This window comes from Dreissena polymorpha, chromosome 14 (genome assembly GCF_020536995.1).
Source record: "Dreissena polymorpha isolate Duluth1 chromosome 14, UMN_Dpol_1.0, whole genome shotgun sequence".
NCBI lineage: Eukaryota > Metazoa > Mollusca > Bivalvia > Myida > Dreissenidae > Dreissena > Dreissena polymorpha.
In genome coordinates, this window is record NC_068368.1 from 63,148,129 (window position 1) to 63,162,048 (window position 13,920).

The following is a 13,920-nucleotide window of genomic DNA, read 5'->3' on the forward strand; positions in this document are numbered from 1 at the left end:
GCATGTTGTGTTTGAAAACTGGTTGTCTATGGTGAGGCGGAAATTGGTAACACACAACTTAGAACATTAAGGATAATACAAAAGTTTGGTTCAATAAAAAATAAATAGTAAGACGTTTTTAAGTATTATAAAAGAACTAAAAAATTATACTCACAACTCTTCTTGCAGGCTGCGCATGTTGTGTTTGAAAACTGGTTGTGAGCCCAGGTCTATGGTGAGGCTGAAATTGGAAATGATCTGTATTACCACAAATATTGGTGAAGTAAACAGGTCTTTGAACAGAGTGACTAAAATAAGAATGGTCATGTGAAACACAAATATTATTTTTTGTAGTTTTGACCTTTGGGTCATTTAAATTTCTTTTTGTAACTTCGGCGTTAGTACGCTTTCTAGAATTTGCTTTTGTTGCTTTCGTTGAACTTGAGTTATTTTCAATACGCGTAGGGATGCAGTAAGTATGTTCAGTGCGACTTGTAGAAGACATTTTTATAATGGGAAATGTATTACTTTAGTGAGCCAAAATAACGCTTTAATAAAAATAAATGAACTATCAAATTAAATGCTACTTTTCCATTGGTATCAGAAAATTGAATAAGTCAATTCTTATTTCTCAATGGTATAATAATTGGAATAAGTCTCTAATAAGTAGTGAAAAAATGCCAGTAAAAATAATATATACAACTGAATTACATGAATATGAAATTAAATGTTGAAATTTCTATACCATAAATACATGAATACGTGAAGTTTCTTGACTACCAGTACTTTGAATAACACAAATGTGGATTGGAATAAAGAAATTATGTGAAATTTGTTAATGATGTGGATAAATATACCAATTTATATTTAAGTTGGTTGTTGTTATTTAGTTCTCAATTATAATTCATAAATAAACCCTTTTTTAAAATAAAATATACCAATACCAGGAGCTCTTAACAGGACAGTTCTTCCCTCAATATCTGCTGCAGACGAATACGAAAAATGCACCGCTCGCGACCGGAATTAGGGAATACACACCGGATGCTGGATTTCGGTATTGTAATTTTCGCAGTGGTGACCTCCCTTCAAATTTAAGACCAGTCACCTCTAGGTTACGCATGCGCAATTAATTTCCTTCTATATATAAAATAGTTGAAGTTCGATATCAATTTTTACCATGATCAGGCGCATACCCACTATATCATCATACATCATTGGAAAGATAAATGCATAATCTTTTGAAAAAAATGCATGTCATTAAATTCTATACGCGCTAACTTTAAATATTTAACTTAGAATAGGCAAACCGGTTTTGACAGCTGTGCAGACAACCATTTTGGGCTCAAATAGTATGACCTACTTTCAAAGCCGGGAACCATCAACACAAAAAGTAGAGCACAAAAATGGCTTATTTTCTTATTGCTTACAAATATTCCTTCAAGTTGATACCAAAACTAACCATTTGCAATGTATTTTACAAATCCTAGGCAGCATGCACTCAACAATGTGTGTTAAGTATCAAACTGACTGCATGTAACCCTAAAAACAGGAGTTCCGGTTTGGGGTTATGTGACCTCTAAACAACGCTGGGGTTAATGATTTTAACAAAAAGGGCTTTTTAAATATATATATTTTTTATTAATTTTTGAGGATAATAATAAAAATAAGGTGCAGAATTGAACGAATAAAATAAATTCGAGACTAATCTTATTCGATTAATTGCGTCGGGATTTAGGCAATACATTTAAGACGGGTTATATTTCTGAACATTATGTTTGGAAAAAGTGAACGCGAAATTTAGTATAGCAGTCTTTGGTATTTGGCTTATTCCCGTAACGGCGTTAGGCCGGGAAACAGGAAAACAGGAAGAAAAACAAAAAATCGCACTTGGCGTTGAAAAACATATAATACAATAACATAGAGTATGATTCGCTACACAATAATCACTGCCATGACGTATTATTTCTTGAGGAATGCATCTACCTGTCATGTAGCGTTTGTCGAAGTGCCTATGTTGCTCCACCGGTCTTTGATTTTCCATCGCGAAAATAGATGACGGCAGGAATTGTTTGACTTGATAGCCTATACGGTAATGTCTCTCTGTATTTCAGAAAATTGATACAAATAAACGGTCAACGCCCGCTTCGCGGGCTTTTGCCCGTATAAATATATACTTAAAATCAATCATAATATCAGTGTGTCATTTTCTTAATATGATAAAACGTGCTACCTAATTTACGGGCAAAAGCTTATTTGATAACCACGTATCGTAATAAATATTTGGACATTATTGTGTACAAAACATTATAATTGTTTCAATTATAAAGTAAATAAGCCAAAATAAATCATATGTTTTGCTTGATGAAAAAAGCTTTAAAATTTAATATCTCATAATTGTGTGCTTTTTTAGCCTCTGGAATTTAAAGCTGGTTCGGTGGCTGCGGCGTAGTAGATATGGTGTCTGCTTAGTGACTTGGGGGTCTCGGCATTAATCGCTTTAGTGGAAGTGTTCTTTAGATAACCCTTTAGATGCCAAGTACTGATCCTACCCAGGAAACATGTTATTCCATCTCTTGTCTCAAGTCAAAGTAAGCTGTTGATTCAATCATAAACTGATTTAACATAATCAAAATAATGTAATGTGTCAGATCAATTTTGATTGACAGGATTATCAATGTATAATTATGTGAACTGTAGGAAATCTTACTTATTATATTTTTTTTGCAATTGAAATATTTCATTAATACCGGTATCTCCCAAGGTTACATTTTTTTTTTGAAAACTATTGTCGCATAGTTTAAATAAGGTTTCCACTAAAAACGAGCCATTTTGTAGTAATTCAACAATCACAGTCTAACCTGCATACACTAAGTTTGTAGCTGTATGGTAAATATTTGAATGCAAACAAAAATAAGGTTATACCATCCATGTTTATTTTTTTAATGTATACATTCTTTTAACACAAACAACACACACATATATTTCAGTAATCATATGAGCTTATTGGTCCCCTCCAAAGGTGAAGGGATAGTGTTTTGGCATTGTCCGTCCTTCCGGCACTTTTGTGTCCGGTGCCATATCTTGGAAGTGCTTTGGTGGATTTCATTGAAACTTGGTATGAGTATATATATACGGATAAGAAGATGATGCACTCCAAATGACATTGTACACCATCTGTTTATAACGGAGTTATGGCCCTTTGTATACATTCTGTGTAAATACAGCATGTGGGGGTATATGTCACGTCTGTGACAAAGATCTAGGTCTGTCTAGGCTTAGAAGAAGCATGTTAATTATGTTAGTATATTCAGTCCATATATAAAACTTATATGGTAATGCATTGCGATACAATATAAATAGTCAACACTTCACATCATTTATTTGCAAATAAAAGACTAGTAACAAAATCAGTAATGCTTAAGCACTGTCATCAACTTACAAGAATATTTATGTATTATGTAGTTACAAAGTGATGTTATCTTTTGAAAAACTGTTGAATGAATTCCTTATGTATCATAATCCATTCAATGCATTATGAAAAACAAGAATAATACAGAATAGTATGCAGTTTATTCAAAACAATATATTATACATACAATTTTATAAATAAACAATGCTGGTTTTTTACTAGTGTATAAAATATTTATCATGGGACAACAACAATTAACAGCCAATTTATTAATTTATGATGCTAGTTGCTACTGTTTATTATAACACTGTCTTACTAAATGATCATAACGTCTATGTATGGAGTTCTTTTACCAACTTGTGGTAAGTTGTTTTATTGCAAGTTTAACATTTAGTTGCAGACACTGGTCGACATATAGGCTTAATTTGCATCCGAACAATCGCTTTTCTTCAACATGTTAATTGCCTTCAAATCGTTAATTTAACAACCCATTGGCAATGTTTGCACATACGTCTTTATAATGTGACAGCTGATTTTTGTTTACAGAGAGACAGATATAGACTCTACAAAGTTCTATAAAAGTTCACATATATTCCTTTGAAATTGAAGTAAACCTACAGAACCAATTAACAAGATCACCATGGCTAAAAACTTCATTCCATGGAAACTTTGATAGTTCAGGAATCCCTCCTTTGTTGATTTCTGGAAACCAACACTGTCAGTTTTGCTCAATAGAATGGCTTGTGTGATGTCCAGTGCTTGGCAGAACAGCTTCTAAAAATGGAGAACCAACAGTGAGCACAAATCTTAAAATTTGATAAATGATGCAGGCGTTTTGTAAAGTTGTTTGTTTAATTTTGAACAATCTGGAATATTGTGGTACGAAATCTGACAGTGTTAGATTTAGGGGTTTTAGGCCTAATCTGTATATAGTGATATGTAACCTCGGCAAAGTGAGACGCAGCAAGGTGTAAACAAGTTGAAACTAAGCTAAAATACAAAACAGTTAAATCGAAATATCGATACATTTTGTAAATAAACTTGTTTCTGAAGGATTACAACCGCAACTTACCAGATTATTGCTAATGATCACATGTAAAACTCCTTTCTGAGAGCGAATGCAAATTGTGTCATGAACTCTGACATGTGAACAGCACGTACTGTAGGGTGGCGCATTTGAAATACCGCGAGAATACCGATGCCGACTATAATATTTTAAATGACATTATTTTTAAACAAGCGTTTATTGATTTATGAGGATAACAATAACAATCAGAAATCAAATATATCGAAGCAAATAGATTCGAAAGAAATCTGGATTTATGCAATACATTTAAGACGGGTTATATTACGGGAAAATATGTTGCCCAAAGTTATCGCGTTTTGTAGTAACCAGTCTGTGGAATATGACTTGTTGCCCGTTACGGCATAAGGCCGGGAAACAGGCAAACCGGAAGAAAAACAAAAAATTGCATTTTGGCGGTCAAAAACATATAATACAATAACATAGAGTACGATTCGCTACTTAATAATTACTGCCATGACGTATTATTTCATGAGGAATACATCTACGTGTCATATAACGTTTGTCGAAGTGTCTATGTGCTCCAGCGCTCCATGATTTTCCATCGCGAAAATAGGTGACGGCAGGAATTCTTTGACTTGATAGCCTATAAGGTAATGTCTCTTTGTATTTCAGAAAAGTGATACAAATTAACGGTCAACGCCCGCTTCGCGGGCTTTTCCCGTATTACTTGTTCTGCACAGGCCTCGCTCATACGCCTACCCAATTATATACGATGTGATAATGGTTGAAAAGATAAGGAAGAACACTTAGCTATGAAAGCAAATCCCAACAAAATATGCAAGTAAATTAACTAAAAAAGCAAAACTAAACAGGAGATAACAAGTTAATGCCAAGACCCCACATATCCAAAGTCTTTAACCATACATGTAGAAGAGGGTGAAGAAAAAGCAAATATCGCATCTCTTGTAAACCAAGCAACTATTGATTTTTCTGCCACTTTGATAGAATGTTGTCGGCGATATCGAAGGATGTATTTAAATGGCAGTCCGTTAATTCAATTCTGTAGTTTGTGATATCTTGCTTCATGTAACCAGATTCTCCACTGATCATTCTTATGCTTGTTGAGCCCTTTCGCTGATTACGCAAACACTTGAATATTTAACGTACATGCGGATAAGGATGATAATTACTAAGACAAATGATAGCACATTGCTGATTTCCGACGCTAGAGCAACGCTCTTTAAATAAGTTTTTCCCGCCGACATTGTACAGTTACTTAAAGTTAGCGTAACGTTCTTATGATCAACTTAGTAAATGACAATGTATGTCAGCGAAAACATCCACGCTAGAAGAAAATTTTCTTACACCAACATGCCTGCTGTTTTCGTTGTAATCTGTCTGCTCTGTAACAATGCGTGACTTTATGCGTGGTAATTTTATTGCAAAACGGGTTGTTACACAAAATTCACATTGCAATAAGACATTTCAACACGTTTTTCATAAATTATTGCATTTTTGTGTTATCATAACTTTAGTACTAAATTGTTTGAAATCACTTTTGATAGACATTCTGTGTTGCTTTATCGTATTGACTCTCGAAATTCACTACCTTCCATGCATTTTAATTTAAGTCTAAACTCACAGTTTTATTTATTTTTAAAAACAAGTTTATTTAAAAAAAATACTTAAAACTCCCTTTAAACTCTTCCTATCCATTTGAATTAATTAATACAAGAGTGATAATTTTATTGCAAAACGGGTTTATTGCAAAACGGGTTGTAATAAATATTAATATTGCAATAAGACATTCCAACCCGTTTTACAATAAAATTATTGCAAATAAATGTATGATAATTTTATTGCAAAACGGGTTTATTGCAAAAAGGGTTGTTGTAAAAAATCAAATTGCAATAAGACACTCCATCCGTTTGCAATAAATTTATTGCACAACGGGGTTATTGCACAACGGATTGTTAAACAGCTCCAATAACCACAGATCTTTGTCAATCTTACAGAAACGAGTCTTCATACGAGTAGTGTTCTTTTTAACTGTTTAAAAAACAGAGTGACGGTTTGAAAATTATAAAATGCTCATAACATATTTCCGACATAAGATTATTGAATATTCTGACAGTGTTTATTCATAACAAAAATATTATACGAATCATTTTCTAAATCAGAAACCTTCAATTAAACTTGAATAATTATAAATATAACGCGTTTTTAACTCAAAATTTTGTTTTGTATCAGTTGCTTTTTAGATAAAACTGCTGACAAATCGTGGATCATTTACAAGGAGGGAAGTAAAAATTTTCGGTATGGAGGAGTCAATATGCCTTTTGACAAATATGATCTAACAAAAACACTTCCAAACCTGATAACAGCTTGATAAATAAAATAACTTTAATAAAGTTCAGAGGAAGTGGTACCATAAAACTAATGTAATTCGAGTTTCGCTTTTCAGTTTAAAACTCCAAAAGTACAAAACATGTACAATATTCGAAAATCAATAGAAGTCTGTGTATTTTGTTAATTTTGAACAATTTTGAAACAAAAAAGAGTAAACATGTTAATGAGGGCATTTTGAAATAATCCTTTTTTTAACTAAATAACAAATGTGCAACAATTATTCGTTTATATGCTACTATTAATATTTATAAATTTAGATTTCTGTCACGCAACTTCAGAAAATATGAAAAGCATTTACAGTTTAAGAATCCGGTGTGTGCATTTCAAATTTGTTCGGACGGTATTTGCACCCAAAAAAAGCAACACACTGAACCATGACAAATAACGAGTTTCATGCAAAAACCAGTTGAGACACACGCTTTAAATAAAACTTAATAAAAACGATAACAAAAGCAATACGATATTAATTGTCAGAGAATTTTGACGTTAAGTGCGAAAAGTTCAAGCTTCAATACGTAATAATAATGGGTGAATTCACGTGTCGTGCGTGCTGAGACGAGTCTACAATCACCAACATAGGTGGCGGACATACTCGAGCGAGTACCGGAAATTGCCGATCAATAAAATCATTGCTTTTAGTAGCAAAATGTTTTTTTTCGATGATTTCAATCGTTTAAGGATAGCTTTATCTATCAAATAGCACTGTTCGTTAAAATATGAACGTTCCATGTTAATATTTCAAATAAAATAAAATCGGCCGAGCCAGTACAATAATAGAAAAGAGAAAACAATATTCCATACATAGATGGTGACGTCACTACGTCAGTAAGACCGGCGTGTACACAATGGAGAAGACAAAGAAGTACCGGTAGCTCCCAACGGCATTCCAGCCTTAGACACCAAGTTCAAGTCATTTACCCACTTACAACCCTACAATCCTACGATTGGTATGAACGTTCTACACAGCGCACAGAATCTAATAGCTGTTTATGCATTCCATATCCTACGACCAATATCTAATTATGTAAACAATAAATGTTTGTTTTTATTTTGACACATTCAACAAACTTACAAAAATATATATTATCAAATCAAGAATGTTTACAAGTGGATTTCTGGAAAAGGAAGCATTTTAAAACGCACGTTTATAAAAGTGATGAATAAAAGTATGCATAGATCTTTATTTATCAAAGATACAAAACATAAACATAAATCGACTACATGACAAACAGACGTGAATTGAAATATTGCGTGAACAGACAGTAATTGTATGCGTAGTTCGATTGACGAAGTATGATAATAGAGTTTAATTCCGGAATTAAGCGATGATCTGTTTTAATTCTTCATTCCATGTGACCATAACCGTATGTCTTTTCCTCAGTTATATAAAACATTCATCGCACGCAGAGCCAAGCGTTAACGATGTCATCGAAGGAGTGTCAGTTTCGGTGTTCAGTTTCCTACGACATATTCTCCAACAACTTCAAGTCCCGAATATACTGATACTGGTCAGGTATTTCCATTAATGCTGCCAATGCCACTGCCGCTTGGGGGTTTCTAGACGTATCCTTAATGCGATGAAAATCAACAAACTGAAAATTGTCAAACTTCCGTTGCGGAAGTTGGTCGTCAAAATGGCGCATGCGCTCCCAAGGCCCGTCACCTACGCCCATTACGATGATTGACAGTGGGTATGATGACGCTGCAACGATGGCGACCACTGTTTCCTTTTCGCACGTGAGTTGGCCGGTGGAGCAAATTACAAGAATGTGATACTACAACAAATGTAAATACATGTATGGCTCACATCATTTATATGGTCTCTGGCATATGAAACATGGACGATATATCTTCAATAAAATATATACATATTGTGTTTCAAAAAATTAAGTTTCTCCATTAAGAAAGCAAGCGATAAGTGTACATATTTCGCTGAAACATTCAGTTAAGCTCTAGAGTTTTCAGGATGGGAAAATCGATACCAATGTAACTCGTATTCAACAAACATAAATGCACATTATTATTAAGTCAAAATAGAGTTTCAGTTTGTATGTTTAAATATAAGTAACGACACCTTGCTTGTATTTTTAACAATATCCACCGCTTTATCGATCAGTGGCGCCATGCTAGTGGCTCCTCCTAAAGCTACGTCTGATGTTACCCTCTCGTAGGCATCCAACACCTCCGTAAAACCTTTGCACTCTTTCTGGAAACAAACGTGTTCGTGAATCGTTTTGAACGCACTAGTGTGCGACTAACAACATGGTAATTAAATGTGTGAGAAACTATTATGAAAGATGCTTTAAACCTATTTTGTCATTACAGGAATAATAAAACTCTTGAAGCACTACCTGGAGAGATATTCTTGTCATTTCCAGCTAGTTTTATACGATTAAGGACAGTACACAAAATACGACATCTACTTCAACATAAAAATGATAAAAGCCTTTAGCAACACTTTCATTACGCTAAGCTGTTGTTATAATAATAAACCGGGTAAACGGTTATAATACGGTCTTGAGCATAAATGAGTTAAGTTCATTAACAGTTACGCATATCAATATGCGTAATAGTGGTGTGTCCATTCTTGACAGCATTCGTTTACTTATTTTTGCATCGATTTTCTTAACACATTCCTAAAATAGCAAATCGCCGTGGTGTATTGGATAAGGTGTCTGCTTAGCGACCGGGAGGTCACGGGTTCGATCCCCACTGTGGGAGCGTTCTTTAGTTTTCCCCCAAAACACATAATACTTGCTCTTGGCCCGGGAAACGGACTCGATGGCGTTTCAATAAGACCGAGAATTTCGATGCAATCGAGCTAAAATAAATAGGTTTAAATTAAGTTAGCAAATGCATATTAATGTTATTGTACAGGACACAGTGCCCATATACTACAGTGTACCTCTTTATCAAGAGGGAACAGATCGCACCCACTTGCCCCGAACCCATACACAGGTATAACCCCGTCATCGTCCAACTCTTCAATGCATTCACCGAGGATACATATCACCTGAAAATACAAATGTGCCCAGCTCTGAAGAAAATGGACATAATGCATGCCCTTGAATTGTAATCCCAGATTAACCGTTGCATTCCGCACAAGCTTATCAGTGACGAAACTTTCCGTCTAAACTATGATTTTCGCTAAGAGATTAACTTCAAACTAAACTAACACACGTACAAGCTGCACAGGATAATCTGTGACGACATTTAATGAATTAAGTGCGGTTTCCCTCTTTGCATCTGTTAATCGATCTTTGGTCAACGTTACAAACACATGTGGTCATAAATATAAAAGAATTAAATCCCGATTCAGTGACTTCTGGTTTTAGAATAAATGGTAAATGAACAACAAAATTCACTTTCTCTTTTCAATAATATCGTTTAACCGCTTTATTAACGCATGCTGTCCACGTACGATGCTTTGAAAATATTCCTGACTAATTCAGCTTAGATTTACATGTGTTTTTAATAACGTTCTACCTCTTTGTAAGGATTGTGTTTTCCCTTGACCGCATGCAGACATTGGCCCTGGAAGGTCTTCGCACCCTGTGTCTCGTTGCTTTTGCTGTAATCAATGCCTGAAGAAAATTCCTTTCACAACTCTAACACGAACATTGTTGGGTATTCTATGTACAAAACGGAATAAAATAAGTGGTATTTTCTATGTAAATATTTATAACCATTTCAGACGCGTCAACCTGGCAAGAACGATTTGGTTAACGCTCAATTGTTTGGTAAGAACATTTTAATTATTAATAATAATTACCATAGGTGGAAATTTCGGGTAACAATCTTCTAAATAAAAACTATAATTAGAAACCCACCTTTGATTTCTATGTACTGCTTCAAATATAGGAATACTGACCCTCAATAAATATAAATTAGTCTGGTATTCAAGACAGATGACCAATAGGTATATCGACGGTTTTTAAACGATTAATATTCCCTTTTTCAATCAGTGATTTATCTAGTTACAACGTCGTATTGATATTTATGAAATCATGAAAAACACAATGTCAATATTAACATTATTTTCGATACACGCCTCCATGAACTTTATCAAACTAATACAAAATAGCCTTCTTCAAAAGGCTCGTCTTAAAAAAAATAACTTCAGTAAAGTTCTCTTAAAGACCACGCGCATGCGTTTAGCGCTGTCGTATGTACATTTTATTTACACAGATTAAACTAGTGCCCGCGTATACGTTTATGGTTACGACATTTTAGTAGTATACCAAAATATATGTATGAGCATAAAAAATGAGACATATCTGTCTACCAACCAGTTAATACTTATATATACTTTCAAAAATAAACTTATGTGTGAAAACAGAAGACCTAATTAACCGTTCATCTGCCTCTTTGAAATGAATGTACAATCAATTCTCTAATGAATGTGCGCCAAAACAATCGGAAAATATTAGATTCCTACGCGAGTCCCTTTACACAATATAATCGTACCAAATATTATGCCGCATTCTCGCACCCCAGTGGCTTCTATGGCCTTTCGTACATCGTCTAGTTTGCTGAAACGGTCCAATATTGTCCGGAACGTGTTCTCCCGCGAGCAGGTAGTCTTGTCCAAGTGCAAGTATTCGGCTAGCACGTTCGCTCTAAGTGCATGCAGGTTATACAGTTAATAAATACTAATTTAACTACACCTTACATTGTATGATTTCCTGTATGTAAAGTAAAGTTAATTTAGTAAAGATGCATAGATCTATATTTTCCCAATTTTTTTTCAAATACAATTTTTGTTCCTGTCGCACTGGAATATCTCCGCACACAAATGCGTATTAAGATATTTGTATAAAATCCAAATACCTGTACAGTAAAACAATAGTAGTTTTGCAAGTACTTTGCTGTTCAAATGTGCTTTAAACGATCTCATATAATTGTACTTGTATAACATGTCAACACAATATACTACCTTTTTAACGCTGCACGGAAAGACCCTACACCCGATATATAGGTTAAACAGCATTTTTGTAATTATAATTATTATATGTTAAAGTTTTATTTAGCAATAGAGTAAGTCAACAACAATCAACCGACACGCTTTATTTATTGTTCTAATAATTTGAACTATAATTAAACAGCATTAAAAATGTACATTTTTAACTACCTATCTTTTAAAGCTTACCTGTGTTTATCTTCCGTGTAAGCCATTTGCAAATATTCAAATGACACGTTAAGTAAACAAGAATTCAATAGGCATTCAATAGGAATTCATACGCAAGCAGATAAAGAAGACTACCAAAGTAGACGAGTTAATACTGCTGATTATGTAAACCTTAAACTTCTACACTTACCGGTAACTTATCGGGTGTTGACTTATGCTTTTCAAAACAAAATGAATCATGCATTTTAAAATCAATTTTTGTCGACAACCGTAAGATATCATATTGTAATGCGCATGTCCTGTTAGCATTTGTATTATGTACTATACCGCTCGCAATAGGTGTCACAAAGTTGAGTTCATGATCTAGCGTTTATTGCGGCGTTTGAAAGTGTGTCAGTTCGTCTGCGGTTGTACGAACTGTTATTCATATTTCATCAAGCAGTTATAACATTTGTTTTTGGATGTATGAGGTTCAAATTCGCTTCACTGCTTTTTTTCTATAAGTATGCTTATGCTTACTCGATTGTTGTTATTATCCATCGCCATAGGCAGAGGGATATTGTTTTGGCTTTGTCTTTCCGTCTTTCCGTCCGTCCGTCCGGAGCCATATCTTGGAAGTGCTTTGGCGGATTTCATTGAAACATATATAACATATATTTATTAAAGGATAACTGGAAGCCAATTGTTCGACGCTTAACGTTTCAAATTGAACAAGCATATTCGTTGAATTGATATATATATATATATATATATATATATATATATATATATATATATATATATATATATATATATATATATATATAGATATATATATATATATATATATATATATATATATATATATATATATATATATATATATATATATATATATATATGTGGATAAAAGGATGATGCACGCCAAATGGCATTGTACACCAGCTGTTAACAGCGGAGTTATGGGCCTTTGTATCTTGAAAACATGCTTTTTGTGTGTCCGGAGCCATATCTTGGAAGTGCTTTGGCTGATTTCATTGAAACTTGGTATGAGTTTATATATGGATAAGAGGATGATGCACGCCAAATGACATTGTACACTATCTGTTAATAACGGAGTAATGGCCCTTTGTATCTTGAAAAAATGCGTTTTTGAGTGTCAAATATAACAATTTTGTGTCCAGTAGCATATTGGCGGGGGATATCAATTCAACGAATTTGCTTGTTCAATTTGAAACGTTAAGCGTCGAACAATTGGCTTTCAGTTATCCTTTAATAAACAAATTTTATAAACAATGATATTTCATTGGCGAGCGAATCTTTATCAAAATATAGCGAATCGTTTAGTGAGATGAACCTCTATAATACCAATAATAATAGATATACGCATATTAAAGCATACGGAGAGGGATTGACTCATGACATAGAAGCAATTACAATGAGTGACTGGCGCTTATTCGGATGGATCATTCTACTTTATAAGGATTTGTGTTAAACAATAGATCAACGATATTATCAATACTTCAAATTGTGACATCACAATGTCAACACAAAAGTGTCAAATAAACCTGGAACCTATACAGACAAATAGGTCCCTGAACACACACGAAGTGATAAATAAATTAACTTATCAAATTAATGATATAAATATTTAACATCATCTTACTGTCTATTCCCATACTGGATCTCATGTGACATCTAGATCTCAAAGAGACGTAAAAATTGTGTATAGGGTGGTGCGGTAGTCAAGTTGTAACACACTGGTCTACCATTCCAGAGGTCTCCGGTTCAATTCCTGGCCGGGGCACCGGAAATTTAAAAATGCTTCAATTGTTTCCCACCCAACTAGAGATGTACTGGTATGAAACCCAGGTAATGCTGGCGTGTATCGGTGCCATACAATGAGCACGTAAAAGAACCAAGGGATCTATTCGCAAAAAGCTACGGTATCGCACCCGGATTCCTTGTATCTCAATACTGTCTCTTCTG

General features: G+C 34.1%; 1 protein-coding gene across 3 annotated transcripts; it reads right to left on the reverse strand.

Annotated features, from left to right (window-relative positions):
* Positions 1-7,985: 7,985 nt before the first annotated feature.
* Positions 7,986-13,717, reverse strand: LOC127856999 (uncharacterized). 3 transcript variants are annotated; one of them, XM_052393249.1, is made up of 6 exons: positions 13,598-13,717; positions 11,292-11,443; positions 10,311-10,408; positions 9,730-9,837; positions 8,899-9,030; positions 7,986-8,599 (listed from the first exon to the last, which is right to left on the reverse strand). In XM_052393249.1, exons 1-6 carry the CDS (start codon positions 13,627-13,629, stop codon positions 8,285-8,287), a joined length of 837 nt encoding a protein of 278 aa, XP_052249209.1. In that variant the 5' UTR covers positions 13,630-13,717; the 3' UTR covers positions 7,986-8,284. The 3 variants fall into 3 exon arrangements, with proteins under 3 accessions (XP_052249209.1, XP_052249208.1, XP_052249211.1); XM_052393248.1 differs by lacking the exon at positions 13,598-13,717 and adding an exon at positions 12,143-12,281; XM_052393251.1 differs by lacking the exon at positions 13,598-13,717 and adding an exon at positions 11,974-12,105.
* Positions 13,718-13,920: the final 203 nt, after the last annotated feature.

Bases quoted from the DNA above. Each gene is read 5' to 3' on its own strand.
- LOC127856999 (XM_052393248.1), bottom strand. From the start codon at position 12,261: ATGCTAACAGGACATGCGCATTACAATATGATATCTTACGGTTGTCGA. The intron at 11,444-12,142 runs GTAAGTGTAGAA...GCATGCACTTAG, and splicing joins CAACACCCGATAAGTTACCG to AGCGAACGTGCTAGCCGAAT. The intron at 10,409-11,291 runs GTACGATTATAT...AATTTTCTTCAG, and splicing joins AGAATGCGGCATAATATTTG to GCATTGATTACAGCAAAAGC.